General features: G+C 43.9%; 1 protein-coding gene across 2 annotated transcripts; it reads right to left on the reverse strand.

Annotated features, from left to right (window-relative positions):
• Positions 1-1,415: 1,415 nt before the first annotated feature.
• Positions 1,416-13,752, reverse strand: C3H1orf115 (chromosome 3 C1orf115 homolog). 2 transcript variants are annotated; one of them, XM_053383145.1, is made up of 2 exons: positions 13,077-13,747; positions 1,416-3,960 (listed from the first exon to the last, which is right to left on the reverse strand). In XM_053383145.1, exons 1-2 carry the CDS (start codon positions 13,635-13,637, stop codon positions 3,841-3,843), a joined length of 681 nt encoding a protein of 226 aa, XP_053239120.1. In that variant the 5' UTR covers positions 13,638-13,747; the 3' UTR covers positions 1,416-3,840. The 2 variants fall into 2 exon arrangements, with proteins under 2 accessions (XP_053239120.1, XP_053239121.1); XM_053383146.1 differs by lacking the exon at positions 1,416-3,960 and adding an exon at positions 10,437-10,758 and having other exon boundaries at positions 13,077-13,752.
• Between the last annotated feature and the right edge of the window lie 3,696 nt (positions 13,753-17,448).

Raw genomic sequence — 17,448 nt, forward strand, 5'->3', positions numbered from 1 at the left:
GCTGGAGAACTGGGTGAAAATGCTCTAAATTAATGAACAAATAATTGTGATTCACAGAAGACAACCCACTTTATAGGAAGTTGTTACAGAGATCTTACCTTATGGGCTATTCGCAAACCAGTTCTGAATTAATAGTACGTAAGGTAAAGGTAAAGGACCCCTGGAAGGTTAAGTCCAGGCTTGTCCACAAGACAAGATTAATAGTAGAGAATGTTTGGAAAATCAAAAGCAGATTACACACAAATTGCACTCTGGTTAAATCTATTTAATTTATCTTAGTACATCAGCTTACTTGTTAGTAGGTTCATTAATATTAAGTAAAACAAAATAGCAACCAGCTTTAAAGCATATTTCTTTAAAAAAGCAAGTATTCTTGAATGAATTCTGTAAAGCTCAGAAGGTATATATAAAACGTATCAAAATTAACTATTATCTAGGTAGAAAGATATCATTTCAGGAATGCAAAGGCTTGATTCTTCTGTCAACACTGGACAAGATAATTCTTTAAATGGCAGCTTTCAGAGATTTCCATCCATAAGGTTAAACCCAGCGAGCCAGCTTAATGCTTTTTCCAGTGAGATATTCATCTGATCTCTTACTCTTGGTGCCTAGGGCATTCCAGGAAGATGAGTTTTATTAAACACCATGACAGATACTTCTGCTCTATACACACAGGCTGCTTGATTGTCTACAGCTGCTTTGACTGGAGCAGGATAAACAGAGAGCTGTGCCAAGGCAACATGTAGTACCCAACAAACGGGGCAAAATTTTGCGTGCCATACAGATGTCTTACACATCTCCCACCAGCTTTGTAATCCTAGGTGTAGCATTCTAGCTGCAAAGCAAGATTGCTGGGGCTACTTTCTATTCCAGCCCTGATTTCTCTGCCAAAAATGCCATTGAGTGCCACATGAACTGCCCTAGACTAGTGAAGCTGTAAAGTGGCCCTCTGCACCACCAATAGAACAAGAATTGTCATTTGCAATGCTGTCAGAAGCCACATGGTCCCAGGACAATCAGATCATAAGGAGCCACCTTATACTGAGATGGACCAATTGCTCATCCAGCTTGGTATTATTTATTTACACTGACTAGTGGTGGCTCTCCAAAGTTTCAGTCTTTCCCAGCCTCACCTGGAGATGCTCGAGAGTGAACTTGGAGCTTCTGCAGACAGACAGGTGGGAGACACTCACTTATGAATCACCTGACATCATGGCACCAGATGGCCCATTTTTGCCTGCAGGGCTCTTCAGGAGCATTTTGCGAGGTGCTTCACAAGACCCAAGTAGGACTTTGCAAGCACCACCCATCCGTGGTACCTGTAAACCCCCTTTCAGATGAGCCAGGTCTTCATCTGCCCCACAAGTGATGACATATATGAAGTCAAGGGTAGGGCAGGTGGGTGTGGCTTGGCCATGAGAGGAGGCCTAACTAGGTCTAAGTAGGCATGTGGGCTGAAGATTCCTCACCCCTGACCTACAGTCACAGGTCAAGCAGGTGATACAGAAGAAGAATTAAAGTCTACTGAAGAGTAGTGGCGGGGAAATTACATAATAGAGCAGGTGTGGAGAACCTCTTTTATAATGCTAGAATTCATGGACATACAATGAAGCTGAATGTTGGAAAATTCAGGACGCATTTTAAAAAACAAACACATAAACTATGGCACTTGCTCACAGTGATGGCCACCAATTTAAATGGGTTTGAAAGAGGATTAGATTCTTAATTCTGTGAAAGGGCTATAGATGCATACTAGCTATGGCAGCTGTGCTCTGCCCCCAGAGCTGGAGGCACTAACGCTTCCAAATACCAGTCAGTGCTGGAGACCACAGGAGATGAGAGTACTCTTGGGCTCAGGTCTTGCTTGAGAGCTTCCCATAAGCAGCTTGGCTGGACACTGTGACAATTGGATGGCCTGATCCAGCAGGATCATCTTATGGTCTCAGGTTCTAACCTGATGCTGCTGAACTACAACTCCCATAAACTCTTAGCTATTGAGACATGCTTGCTGAGGCTGATGGGAGTCATAGTTCTGCCACATCTGAAGGGCCAAAGGTTTCCCACATCTTTAATAGAGGTTTATAAAAGCACGCATGGTGTGAAATTAGCACAGTGGTGGGGAACATTCTTCAGCCTGAGGTCAGCAGTCTCTTCTGGGCAGCCTTCTAGGGGCTGCATGGTAGGCAGGGCCAGAGGCAAAAGCAGGCAGAGCAATGAATGCAAATGTTACCTTTGTACCATAGGCTAGTTTATACACACACCCCTGCCTTTATCCTCTATCCAAGCAAATGGAACTACGTAATTATTTGCCCTCAAAAACACATTTCAGCCACTGAAAGTGGGCATGAGGCAAGGCTGGTGAAAGCGGGCGTGGTTTGCATAAATGTTCCCTTCCCTTAAGAGAGATAAAAGCACTACCAGGGCCTGGCAACCCTACCCACAGGGGTCTCACAATTCTCCAGGTGAGAACCAGGACTCCCAAGGTATCTGGAACTGATCGTAAGATGCTTGGCTACGTGATGGAGCCAATGCAATAATGTCCTCAAGTTCTCATTTTGTCAAATAATTTCTCTTCCCAATTCCCCCTTTTTGTCCATCTTTTCTGGTCTTTGCCTGCTTCTGCTGTTGCTCCTGTGTGCTCTAACATGTAGACCAGGGATGGGTAACCTGTGGCTCTGCAGATGCTGTTGGACTCCAATTCCCATCCACCCCAGCCAGCATGGCCAGTGGTCAGGGATGATGGGAGTTGTAGTCCAACAACATCCAGAAGTTCCCAATTTTGGATACAGACATTCCACAGATGCAGCTTTTCCTGCCTCTGTGGAACACCAGCCCACCATGCATCATTACTAAGGCCTGACCAGAATTATGAAAACATCCTCTCTTTGTTTTCCTTTTATGTGTCTCATTTACCTGTCACTCTACCTCCATTTCCTCCTACATGCTGTCCTTTTCTTTGCCCACAGATTTTGCTTTTGTCAAGGCCAGCCCAACTAATAGGCGGTAGTACAGTCTGGTCCACTGGGTTGAATGGGGCACTACCGCACCAACTTCAGTTTACCCTCAGTCAACCTCCATCTCCCTGCCTTTTTCCAATTATAATTGGTCCAAAAGATGTAACTGGCTTTCAGTTTCCTCCTCCTTAGCTTCAGTGTTTCCTGTGCAGAACTCAGCAAGGAGGAGTTTAGGGACAAAATTAGAATTAATTGACTTTGCCTATCATTGACCGTGGTTGTGCCTGTCATTGGCTCTGGCTCCACCTACTGTTGGCCTCCTGCCTTACACGCCAGCAGTCCCAGTGGAGACCAGTCACCACTGTTAGGCAAAGGTGGCTGCCTCAAGAGGTGAGGAATGGAGGTGAGGTGCTGAAGGACAGAGTTGTGCATGTCGCACAGTCTGCCCTATACCTCTCAGGCCTCATGTGTGGCGGGGGCCACTGTCCTGCCACCAGTGTTCATTCAGCTGACAATCCAGTAGGATTTTGCACATGGAATGGGAGGTGGGGTGCCATCCTTGCCTCAGGCGGCCAAATGTCTTGGACCAATCCTGCTGGTGAGTGGTTGACACACAGTTACTATATTTCTAAAGCTAGCCCAGCTAATCAACGTTTTGTTCTTTTGGCCTTACTCATTCTTTTGATCAAAGCACTTGTCGGAGAACTACTCAAGTCCAGAGCAGCAAATGAGCCATCCCGAATGTTCAATCTTTTCTATTTTTTCTTTCTTGGTGCTGAGTTGGGAGACATTTCTGAAGACGAAGTTTCGGCGAAAGGGAAATTTGGCCAGGTGCTTCAGCGACCGTTCCTTCCGTCTTCAACCCAAATGTGGCAGCCTGCAAGTCTTAACGAAACGCCGTAGCTATTGAAACAGCCACTCCAAGAGGAGAGGAGTAGGCATTAGCTAATCCCTGCAGACCGAGTACCAGATAACGGCATCCTTTTTGCAGTGCTTTGCCCACATTCTAGAAGAAAAGAACAGAGAACACTACTGAAGAGCAGGACATACTCAAGAAAGTGACAACTTATACTGTACCCCATGTTTCCTCAAGGTGGCATACATAGGTCTTTCAACCTCCCAATTTTAATCTCACAACAACCCTGTAAAGTAGGTTAGGCTGAGAGATTGTGACTGGCCCAAGGTCACCCAGTGAACTTCATATCTGAGTTGAAATTTGAACCCCTGTCTTCCAGGTCCTGGTCCAATACTAACCATTACACCACACATATTTTTACATTTATTTTCAGCTGCAAAAAAAATATTATTTGAGTGAGGCTCTGTTCTCACAATGCTTTCTGGTCACAAGGTATAGGAAAGCCAGTGCAGTGTACAGTGGTACCTCGGGTTACATATGCTTCAGGTTACAGACGCCGCTAACCCAGAAATAGTACCTTGGGTTAAGAACTTTGCTTCAGAATGAGAACAGAAATCGTGCTCCGGTGGCGTGGCAGCAGCAGGAGGCCCCATTAGCTAACGTGGTGCTTCAGGTTAAGAACAGTTTCAGGTTAAGAATGGACCTCCGGAACGAATTAAGTACTTAACCTGAGGTACCACTGTACTAGAAAGAGTGGTGTACTCAGATCTGGGAGACCGGGGTTTGTATCATTGTTGCACTGCTCTCTTTAGACTCTTTCTTTTTATGTGAATCTATGACTATCACCTTTTTGAAAAAGCCTTTATTTAGATAGGTAAGGTTGTTGCCTTTATTTTATAACATAATAAGAAACAAGCCTTAAGGAATAGAGGGTTGAAAAGACATTAAAAAGAACAAAAGGCAGTTCCCCCAGATTCATGCTGGGACAAATGAAACAAAACCTCACTGGAAGCTGCTATGCTGTTTTTGCAGCAAATACTTGGTGCTGGAGGAGTGTATGAGACTCCCTGGAATTCAAGCTATTTCCTTTAGACTGAGATTGCCTCAAGTACTAGATTACACAACACCAGCTATCTATCACCATGGGCTCATTCATCAGTTCATACTCAGGAAAAACTTAGTTGTGGATTGTTGACTGAGTCTGAATAAAGACTTGGTCATATCCACACTTTACATTCAAAACACTAGGATACCACAATAATTATCAAAAGCTAATGCTATTCTAGGCTGCATAAACAGAACTATAGGGACGTAATAGTTCTGCTCCATTTCGCCTTGAGCATACCATTCCTGGGGAACTATTTTCCAGTTCTGGGCACCACAATTTAAGAAGGATATTGACAAGCTGGAATGTGTGCAGAGGAGGGCTACCAAGATTATCAAGGTCACCTTATGAGGAATTGCAGTTGGATATGTTTAGCCTGGATAGGAGGAGACTGAGAGGAGATATAATAGCTATCTTCAAATATCTAAATGGCTGTCACATGCAAGATGGAGCAAGCTTGCTTTCTCTTTCTCTGGAGGGTGGGACCCAAACCAATGACTTCAAGTTATAAACAATGAGATTCCAACTAAACATTGGGAAGAACTTTCTGATGGTAAGAGCTGTTTGGCAGTGGAATGGACTCCCTTGGAAGGTGGTGGATTTTCCTTCATTGGAGGTTTTTAAGAAGAGGTTGGATGGCCATCTGTCATGGATGTTTTAGCTGAGATTCCTGCATTGCAGGCGATTGAAATAGTTGACCCTCAGGGTCCTTTCCAACTCTTCACTTCTATGAAGTGGCTAAATTTTGGCCCTTTGGTCCAAACTACAGTGGTACCTCGGTTTACATACGCTTCAGGTTACAGACTCCACTAACCCAGAAATAGTGCTTCAGGTTAAGAACTTTGCTTCAGGATGAGAACAGAAATTGTGCTCTGATGGCGCGGCAGCAGCAGGAGGCCCCATTAGCTAAAGTGGTGCTTCAGGTTAAGAACAGTTTCAGGTTAAGTACGGACCTCTGGAACGAATTAAGTACTTAACCTGAGGTACCACTGTAATTCTAAAACTTGCTGCAGCAGCAAACTTAAGGCAGGGCAGTGATTGAACTTGTGACCCTCTAGTTGTTGGACTATAAATTCCATCATCCCTGACCACAGGCCATGTTGGCTGGGCTGATGGGAGTTGTAATCCAGCATTATCTGGAAGGTTCAGAGTTCCCCATCTCTGTGATAGGGCCTACAAATAGTTGCACAATCACCTCTTTAAAATGCACTGGTGCAGCCAACTCCCTATCAAATGCTTAGAATTGTGTGAAGTCATTGGTGCAAGATCAGAATAAATTCCTGTTTGAGGAGGAGAAAGATGAAGCTGGAAAGCCACCAACAGAGGTAGTCAGATAGAGGACATCATTGTCTCATCCTCTATCTAGCCTTGGCCAAATTACTTCACCTCTTTTGTTTCATTGGGCCTGGCAGAGATTGTGTCATAAAATGCTTGGACCTTGGCCAAAACAATGGAGCCCTGATTTCAACAGGGTTCAAGGTACTTTCCAACACAAACATACAGCATGACCTTTGTGTTCATTTCCTATACACGATGAAGCAATATTTAAGAGGCGGGATGTGAAAGTCTCACCGAAACCTGTAGCAAATGACACAGACAACAAATCATCGCCATCAAACTCCCTGTGTACACAGATTATACCTTTAAATCACATTTGAAGCACATTTGCCCCCTCAAAGAATTCTGGGCACTGCACTTTGTTAAGGGTTACTGGAATTGTAACTCTGTGAGGGGTAAACTACAATGCCCATAATTCTTTGAGGAAATGAATGTGTTTCAAATGTGCTTTAAAGCTGACATGACTGCTGCATGTTGGATCTTATATACAAGACTATCGGCACCAACACGTGAGCTAATCATCCTTTCAGTTGACCCATACAATATATGAAATTTCCACAGACAACCTGATGCTTACTATTTTGTCCAGGGATAGGGAACCTATGGCCATTGTCCCTGACTGAATGACCTTGAACCAGTCACTTGGGCCAGAGTAACCTACTTCACAGGGTTGTTGTAAGGATAAAAGGGAGAAAGGGTCATTTATATCCCAATGACTTCAAGGTGGCATACATGGCTCTCCCCACCTCTCCATTTTCTCCTCACAACCACCGTGTGAGGTAAATTAGGCTGGGAGACAGTGACTGGCCAAAGGTCACCCAGTGAGCTAACCCTGGTTTCGCAGGTCCTAGTCCAACATTCTAACCACTACACCACACTGGCCACCTTGACCTCCTTGCAGAAAAGGGTTGGTACGAGGGAAAGACTGGTAATTCCAATGGCAGAGCATGTAGAAGTTTGCAGGTTCAATCCCCAGGTAGTGCTGAAACCCTGGAGAGCCCCTGATAGTCATTGTAGACTGAGCAAGACGGACCAATGGTTTGATTCAGTATAAGGCAGCTTCCTATGTTCTTAAAAGGACAGGTATACGTATAATGAATTAATAAATAAATAAACAAACAGCAAGAGTAGTATTTTCAGTGGTAAAACTCTTGCAGTAAACCAGCAGCAAAGTGTTAATGCTGATGCAGTCGGACACAGAACGGAAGGGAGGTCTATTATTTTATCTCTTTGTCTCTGTTGCAGAGGGTGGGATACGAAGCTCACACTTCTTGCTAACTGGAACATTGTCAAAGTAAGGATGCCAAGCGGCACAAAGAGATGCAAAGCATCTGTCACGTGGATTAGCTTAGAGTATTTTACAGACTGAAATGGCAGGTCTCTCTTTTGATCTACAGGAATGCTGGCTTCAGCTCAGATAGGACTGGTTTCTTCTTAAAAGGGAAAGGGAAAAAGGGGGGAGGTGAAATCCAACAAGCTCCTTCACTGGATTTAACTTGTTATTTGTTTTTTCAAAGACAATTCTGTTTGTGCTGCAAGAGCAGCCTTCAGCCACAAGAATTACCCAAAGAAGATTGCATGAACATAAAGTTGTTATTACATACTTATAAGTGGAGCCTGCAACAAAATGCTGCACTCTTTTTTTTTCCAGGATTCCATCCACTCGATTTCCCCTTGTCCCCTCCCAACAGTCAGCAGTCAACCAACCAGCATTCTGTAGCCACTGAGCAGCACTCTCAGTCCTCACTAGGTTCTTTGCAGGGAGGAGTGTCCTTCACCTTTTATCCAAGGATATATAGATATTTAATTCTCAAACCTGGTTATGAACTCCCTCAAACCTGCTAAGAGGGTAAGAGGCCTCTTCTGGATCAGGCCAGTGGCCCACGCCCACCTAGTGCAGCATCCTGCTCTCACAACCAGATGCCCATAGGAAGCCCGAAAGGAGCAGCTGGGCACAACAACACTATCCATCTTCTGCTGTTTCCCTGCTGCCAGCATTCAGAAGTATGCTGCCTCCACCAGTGAAGGTTAATAGCACAGCCATCAGAGTTAGTAGCCAGTCACTGATACTCCTTGTTTTCTGTGTGTTGTTTTGCCTACAGAAACAACAGCATTCACATCCGGGGCACTGTAAACAGAGGAATGTATTATGCCTCACCTATCTGTCTACATGAAGTTCCATAAGGGGGGGGGGAATCAGATCCCTTTTACCAAGTAATTTGCAATCTAAATAGGCAACAGGGGAGATAAAATGGGGTTTGAGAGAGAAGCAAATGTGTGAGCAAAAGCAGGTTAAGGCACTTAATACTTCGCTACAGGAAGATGGATTAAGAGGTTTTTAAGCCTTGTAGAAAGACTTGGATTTTGAGGAGGGTGTTGAAGGGGTGGGGCAGACAGACAGACAAGAGAGAGAGAGAGAGAGAGAGAGAGAGAGAGAGAGAGAGAGAGAGAGAGAGGAGATGGTACCACGTACATGGTCAGGGAGCAAGGAGAAAATTTCACCCATACTGGGCAGCATAGGAGAATGTGCAGCAGGAGACTCACTTGAAGGTGGCAAAGCTGAAGCTGTGGTCATAACAAGCAAACCAGGACTGGTGTGCTCTAGGGCAGTTAAGATCCTAAACACTATCCTAAACAAAGTAATCCATGCTCTGGTAACCTCCAGGCTAGATTACAGCAATGCACTCAATGTGGCTTTGAAGATGGTTTGGAGGCAGCAGCTGGTGCAAAATGCTTCAGTTGTTTGGAATCATGCAATGCCGCTTCTGAAGAGTATGCAGCAGCAACCCACATGCTACACAGCCCAAATCAAGGTTTTAATGCTTCCCTGAATGAGTTAGGACCCAGTTATCTAAAGAAGCACCTCCCTTGGCATTGTCCTGCCTGGGCATTTAAGATTTGTCAGGAAGGTCTTTCTTGTCACTCTATCACTAAGCAAAACCTTAGGTGCTTTAGCTTGAGACAGGGCCTTCTCAGTGATGGCACCTTGAATGTGACATGTTCTTCCCTCGAGGCATGATTGGCACCAACATGGTTCAACTATTGGCACCAGCTGAACAAATTCATCAGAAGGGTTTTGAGATATTGAGCCACCTGGTACAGATACAGAATGAGCTTACTTGAGAGATCCCCTTACCCCGTATATATCCATTCAACCACTTTGAGGAACTAACGCTTTTACAAGTACCACAAAATATTTGTCCTGCACTGGTAGGGAACTGAATTTTCAGCAGCAGTTACATTTTTTAACTCCTTACCCATTGATATGAGGCAGGTGCCTTCATTGTATTGTTTTTAATGCCTGCTAAATTATTTGTTGCTTAGGCAAGCCCACCCACATATGTAAGGTTGTCATGCATTTTAATAGGATTTTTTTAAAGGTATACAGTACTTCAAACCACTGATTTTATGTATACTTTGATAGTTTAGGCCAGCTTGTCTTTAACTTCTGCTTTTATTGATAACTATAATGTAATTATCTAATCATGCCCTTCCTCCGAAAGTAAGTAAACCAATTAGCGGTTTTGACAAGAGGCATACATATTTTATAATTAAATAAATAAATATTACTATTCAGGCTTGAGATAGTTTTATTGACTAGTTTTGTATTGTTTTTATCTGATTGTGACCCTACTTGAGTTTGCTTTTTAGTGAAGGAAGTGATACAAAATTTTCTAAATAACTAAAACAAAATGGAATTTAAAACAATAAACTTTTAGTGTACAAATTTAAACAACTGATTGCATTCAGGATAGCACAGTTACAAGGAAAATGAACATTCTTGTCTCCTACCACTTTGTCACCTGATACACACATGCATATATAGGATCCACCCTATTCTTTTTATTGTACTTTGTTTTAACAGATTTTGATATTGTGTTTTTATATTGGTATGACCCACACTGGGACCATTTGATGAAGGACAAGTAAGGAATCAAATTACTACTATTAATTTTATTATCACAAGAATTTTTGTTTTGGCATTTATTAGACCCTTTTCTTCTTTAATGAGATCCCCCCTCACGACTGTTTTAAATAGTGTTGCTGTCAACTAAGACCAGCTGCTGCATTAATTATAACAAAATTAACTGTTATTAATTATGAGGACAGGAATTCAGCTATATTAATCAGGCATCTGAAAAATAAGCAGCTCAGCTTTTAATGATCAAAACTTGAAATGAAATAAGCTAAATGATTTTTTATAAAAAAATAATAAATCCACATTTTTAGAGAACACTGAAAATGGCTCATATGCAGGATGCCACTGTGTCATACATCCTGCCAGATTTTCACTGGAGCACGAACAAAGAGAAATTATGGCTATCTTTCATTGATACACAATTGCTACACCATTGCATTTTTTATTATCTCTTTTGTACCTACAACCACCCAATTCAGATTTGTAACCAAGTCTCATCACAGTGATTTGCGAAAGGCAATTTTATATAGTTGCACTTGATTCAATAATTTCCACAGCGTGTACTTTGCAGGTTTTCTTTTTCATCCTGAAAGGAAGTGTGCAAAATAGAGCAGTTATTTTATCTGCCAAGCCATTGAAACGCTACATAGTGTTTTTTCCACTTGAATAAGTTTCTAGTTTATTTCTTCATATGTTTTTGTTTTTATTTTTTGCCTCAGTTTTTATTGTTTGGTTTAATATTGAATGGATATTTGTATTTTTGTATACAACGCGATGAAATCTATATATGGATGAAGATTTGCCTCTTTAAATACTTTTAACCATTATGGGATTCTTAACTTAATCCTCATCCAACTCCAATGTGGAGCGCTGTTTTGAATTTACAAAGCCCTAAGAGATGGGTAAGCAACCTGTGGCTCTGCTGATATGGTTGGGTTACAAGTGCTTTCATCCCTGACCACTGGCCACGCTGGGGCTGATGAGAATTGCAATCCAATAACAACTGGAGAGCAACGAAGTACCTCAAGAATCCCCTCTCGCTCATGACCTTGCTCTTAGATGAGCATCAGAGACCCTCTTCCATCCATGGAAGTATAACAGAAAAGACGGTATTTTCCACTGAGGTACATAGTTCATGAAACACCCTCCCCTGACCACCCTCATTATTGTCTTTTTGACTTCATGTCAAAATATTTTTTTATTTGCACAGGCTGGCTGATGTGCTGGAACCTTAACATGACAAGGGAAGAAATTTCACTTCACTTTATGATAGCGAATGTAGAGAGTGGCTGTTATTTTGCACGACTTAATCTGGATTTGGGAAATCTTTTAGCCACAAACAAACACCTGGCCTCTCTGTGTGTGCATTTTAACACAAAAAGTCTCCTTATCTTCATGGTCCATTCTTTTATTTCCTTTTATAAAACCAGTGTTCCACAGCTGCTACAAGATTATCTTTCCTAATTAGAGCAATAGACAGCAAAACCGACCCAGATCCCTTTTTGTCTCTGGAAAGCCCCACTCTGACCATGTGGTTTCTTGAATGATTCTTCCCCAAAGCCATAGCTGTCAACCTTCCCTTTTTTTGCGGGAAATTCCCTTATTCCAGCACTGTTTCCCACTGTTATCCCAGATTGTTAGATATCCCATAGACTGTCCTTGGGACAGGTGAAGCTGCTGATCCCTTATTTTCAAATCTGAAAGTTGACAGCTATGCCCAAATCCCTGAACTGAGCAAACTAGATGACCTCCAAGATCCCATCCATCTTCAACATCCTACAGTCCTTCAAAAGCAGGTGGCTTCAGACTTGCAATGAACATGCACACAAGGATGTCAACAACTGGGATTGTTGCTACGACCTCTGAAAGCGAGAAAGGGCGGTCTTGGATCACTGTACAGAAGACCTTACGAATGCTGAGAGAACTGAACTGAGCACCATCCTGGACCCTCTACATGTTCTCTAGGAGTCATCTGAACAGAAAGGTTAAGCATATACCCTTGCGCACAAGGCCAGCCCAAGACATTTTGGCACCTGAGGAAAATGATACGATAATCTTTATTATCATTGTCCCATACAGAACAACAAAATTGAAAAAAAATCTACATCAGACACTCAAAAACCCACAAGCCTGCTATCCCAGACTGGTTAGCCCCTCAAAACACCCCGCTTTCACACCCAAGCCCACCAGGGAAGAAGGGGTGAGTGAAGATCTGCATCAGGAACAAAGGAGGAATAGAGATCTACATCAGGATCTGCTGCCCCCGTGGATCCTGCCACCTGAGGCCAGGGGTACCAACTTGAATAAAATATTGGGAGAGACCAGGTAAGTCCGGCCCCATATAATTGATCGCATGACATGGCACATGAACACCATGTGAATGGCAATGCCCATCAACTTAGGGGACCCTGGCACCCTCAAATATATATATTTTGGGGGGCGTAAGGGACCTCCACCCGCTAGGAGCTGGCTGCTGTGCCTGAGGCGGTTGCCTCACTAAGCCAGCCTCCTGGATGGGTCGGCTCTGCATGAACGCCACTCAGACCAAATATCCCACATTCCCGCAACATAACGCGAGGTGCCTATGTCGCGGTTGGCTGAGATCCAGTTTTTTACCACTCTGACAACAAGGTGCTAGTGAAGTGTGGTGAAGGCATTTCAACAATCCGATGCGTCCAGAAACCCCCCAGCAATTTTTAAATATTTGTTTTATTATATAATATGACCGAAGTCTGCCCTCATCCTATCCGATAGCCGGGGCGGTGAGGCTGGGCAAGACAGTCGCCTAGCGAGGCTGACAGTCGCCTAGGGAGGCTGACCCCCGAATAACGGACCTGCGCGCGATGATCCGCCGAGCGCGCAGGGCCTCGGGGCGCCCCTTGTCCCGCCGCCCTCGCCGCCTACCTTGCCGTATTTCTTGAGCTTCCTCCTGCGCTTCTTGCTCTTGCGCTCGGCTTTGGGCTGCTGCTCGTCCTCCGCGCCGCCGAGAGGCTCGTACCTGTCCGGGAGGACGGCGAAGACGACTTTCTTGGAGGCGCAGCCGGACTCCCCCTCCTCAGCATGGCCGCTTGGGGCTGTCTGCCTCCTCTCCTCCTCCTCCTCTTCTTCCTCGTCCTTTTCCAGGATAGAGATTTCGTCCTCCGCAGGCCCCCGCCGGGGGTAGTTGCCTCTCCGGGTCCCCCCGACGGTCATGGCGCCCGCAGGTGGCCCCGCGGAGAATGCGCAGGCGGCGCTGGGGAAGAGCCTGAGGCACCTTTGCTGCCTTCCCTCAGCCGAGCGCGCAGGAGGAGATCCGCGCGCCGGGCCGGCGGGAGAGAAGTAACAGGTGGCGCTCAAGGGACACTTTCGCCTAGGCGGCGCCAGCGCCAAGGCCGCAGCCTGCCCTCCCTGTGTCCCCACAAAAGGGCAGCGGGCGGGGAGAGTCCGCTTCCCGAGGCTTGGCAGCTGATCCAAGAAGTCCAACATCCTGTGCCAAACGGCGCTGTTGACAACACACACACACACCCATTTCCAGGGCTTCCTGTTGCACCAAGCACTTCACATACCGACGCACAATAGCCGTGATCGGTAGGCTCAGGCAGGGAAAACAATGGCGTTGTGTGCGACTGAACTCTTAAAACAAAAGGAAAAAGTGCTGCCTCAGGAGAAGGGCAATTTCCTCCCCGGGATATTTGATCCATTGGCATCTTCGGAAATTTATAAAGCTGATGGGACAGTTGATTTGGAAAAGTTTTCCTTGTCATCTTCTGCTTTCCCTCTTCCGCTTCCAGACCCAATAAAGTGTGAGGCCTTGAGATGAAAAAGATGTTGAAATATACATTTTTTAAAAACCCATAAGCATTTTTGCTTGGCATTATAGGTCAGGACATTAATAGGCAAGATGTTAAATTGTTTTTATATGCAACAACTGCAGCAAGAGTATTGTTAGCCCAGAAATGGAAACAAGAAGAAATTCCGACAAAAGAAGAACGGCAGACAAAATTAATGGACTATGCAGAATTGGACAAAATGACAGGAAGGATTCAAAACCTGCGGGACTAGAAATTTACAGAAGATTGGAAGAAGTATATTAATTACTTGAAGAGCAACTGTAATCAACAAATTACGCTAGTAGGACTACAAGAAGTTTTGTAAGGAGAAATATACAAAGTGTTACAAAGTAGAAAAAGATAGAGATATTGGTTATGAGTTTGAAATGTAATAGGGAAGATAAGGAATGCATACTGAAAGATTAGATTGGAAAATTTTCAGACAGGATTGATGGAAGTCAAAAAAATTGAATAAGATGTAAAAGTAAGTTTAATTACTGTTGAAAATTATATGTTAAAAAACTAATAAAATTATATATATATATATATATAAAGTTTTTTAACATATCATTTTCAACAGTAATTATATATATATAGTTGTTGTTTAGTCGTTTAGTCGTGTCCGACTCTTCGTGACCCCATGGACCAGAGCACGCCAGGCACTCCTGTCTTCCACTGCCTCCCGCAGTTTAGTCAAACTCATGCTGGTAGCTTCGAGAACACCATCCAACCATCTCGTCCTCTGTCGTCCCCTTCTCCTTGTGCCCTCCATCTTTCCCAACATCAGGGTCTTTTCCAGGGAGTCTTCTCTTCTCACGAGGTGGCCAAAGTATTGGAGCCTCAGCTTCACGATCTGTCCTTGCAGTGAGCACTCAGGGCTGATTTCCTTCAGAATGGATAGGTTTGATCTTCTTGCAGTCCATGGGACTCTCAAGAGTCTCCTCCAGCACCATAATTCAAAAGCATCAATTCTTCAGCAATCAGCCTTCTTTATGGTCCAGCTCTCACTTCCATACATCACTACTGGGAAAACCATAGCTTTTACTATTCGGACCTTTGTTGGCAAGGTGGTGTCTCTACTTTTTAAGATGCTGTCTAGGTTTGTCATTGCTTTTCTCCCAAGAAGCAGGCGTCTTTTAATTTTGTGGCTGCTGTCACCATATATATATAGTGTGTGTGTGTGTGTGTGTGTGTGTGTGTGTGGTCTACTTGCAGCGCGAGGCATTTCGCCGCAGCTCAGTGGGACAGGATCTGGTCCCAGGTTCAATCAGTGACCTCTCTAGGTAGGACTGGAGTGTCCGTCCCCACGCCACCCCGCCCTAAATCCTGGACAACGGCTGCCAGTCAGTGTAGACAGACTGAATATGGTTGCTAGGAATCACAAGTGAGGCAAGTGATGTGGCAGTGAGGTCCTGCTTTCAGGCTGCCCATAAGCATGTTCTTGGCCACTGTGAGATGCTTGACTAGATGGGCTATTGGCCTGATCCAGGAGACTCTTCTTATGCTCGTATGATTCATAAGCCTTATGCAAGCATTCTTTGAAATCAAGTCGACATAATGCATGTGGTGGCCTGGCCCCCATGTCTCCATTGTTAGCCCTGACCTTGTCTCATTCACCAGGACAGCCAGAAGTAGGTTCTGAGCATATTCAGGTCCAGAAATTGATCAGAATTCTAAACTCCAAAGTGAGTCCAGGTTTGCAGGCATATTGCCTCTGCAAGAGAAGCGAGATCATTTTTTTTGTTTAATGATATAAACCCTCCAGTACTTAATCTTTGCTAAACACTTCACTACACATCCATAAACCAGTTATATGAAATGATCACTTCCTCCTCCTATTTTATGCTATTTCATCTTTAGTGCAGTAGCTCTTTGGTCGGAATTCATTAATAAGCTTATCTTGTTTTCATTTGATGTCGCTACTAAAGTAATTCCCCAAGTAATTAAGAATTTTACCATGCCTCACTGTCCGAGCTCTGTACTAGAAGTGTTCTTTTGATTACTAAGATATTGGGAATTATATACATTTTCCTCCAGCAGCAGCTGTCATAAAGAATCTAATCTTTCTCCCCCACCCCCAAAATCCCATTTTATTCTGCATTACTGGTTTCTAATACTCTATGTGAGAAAAAAAGTAGATTAATCCTGAGGCTGAATTTGGTTTAGCAACATGGGTTTTGGGGGGTGGAGAGTGGGAAGGGAATCTATCATTGTAAATATATTATAATTAAAGGGCACAGCTGGCCAGCAGAGTCCCTAGAGGAAAATCACCAAACCTGTGAATCAAATTCATAGATAGATCATCTAGCACTCAACAAATCTCTTCACAGCTGTACCACCTCATGGAAGAATGTAGCCAAGGCAGAATCAGATAGACCCTTTAGACCAGGCATGGCCAAACTTGGCCCTCCAGTTGTTTTGGGACTACAATTCCCATCATCCCTGACCACTGGTCCTGTTAGCTAGGATGATGGGAGTTGTAGTCCCAAAACAGCTGGAGAGCCAAGTTTGACCATGCCTGCTTTAGACTATAGGCTTCCTGTAAGGCACTGGGTTGAATCCCCACATTCCCATCTGCAGCTCATTACAACACTGGAAACTGCCTTATACTGAATCAGAATATGGGTTCATCAACCTCAGAATTACATTGCCTGGAGCTTGAGGTCTCTCCTTCTCTGGAGGTTTTTGAAGAAGAGGTTGGATGGCCATCTGTCATGGATGCTTTAGCTGAGATTCCTGCATTCCAACGGGTTGGACTAGGTGATGCTGGGGGGGGGGGCATTCAACTCTATGATTCTATGTCTGGCAGTGCCTATCCAGGTTTCAGGCAGTGGTTTTTCCTCAACCCTACCTGGAGATGCCAGGGATTGAAATTGGGACATTCTGCATACAGAGCAGATACTGTACCATAGAGCTATGGCCCTTCCCCAACTCATCCTAAGCACATGTTAAAATGAAACCATCACATATTCTTCATTTGCCCCTCCTTTCCATTTTCCCTGTGTCAAATTTCAGGCTGTAGGTTTGTCTGGGCAAAGGCCTGTCTTCTACTCTGCAAAATGCCATGTGTCCTGATGGTTGCAAATAAATATTTACTTGCTACCATCTTTATATTCTTATTAATCACAATTTACTAATCGCCTTCTACAAAATCATCTCAAGGCAATAAAAACAGCAAAGAAGTTACAAACACACACACAAAAAACAGTTGATACATTTAAAACAAAACACTACAGAATATACACTTGTAGCAAAGACCCATTTATTCAGCTAGGAAAGCCCATAAGAAAAATATTTTCATTTAGTCCCTGGAAAACACAGATAGTAGGTACCTGTCATATCTTGACAGGAATGCTATTCCACAGAACGGGGCAGCGACAATGAAAGTCTTTTTCCGAGTTACTGTGGAGCGGACTTGTGAGATCATCAGAATTTGCAGAAGAAAATCTCCCACAAACTGCAATGAT

The sequence above is a fragment of the Podarcis raffonei genome, chromosome 3 (genome assembly GCF_027172205.1).
Source record: "Podarcis raffonei isolate rPodRaf1 chromosome 3, rPodRaf1.pri, whole genome shotgun sequence".
Classification (NCBI taxonomy): Eukaryota; Metazoa; Chordata; class Lepidosauria; order Squamata; family Lacertidae; genus Podarcis; species Podarcis raffonei.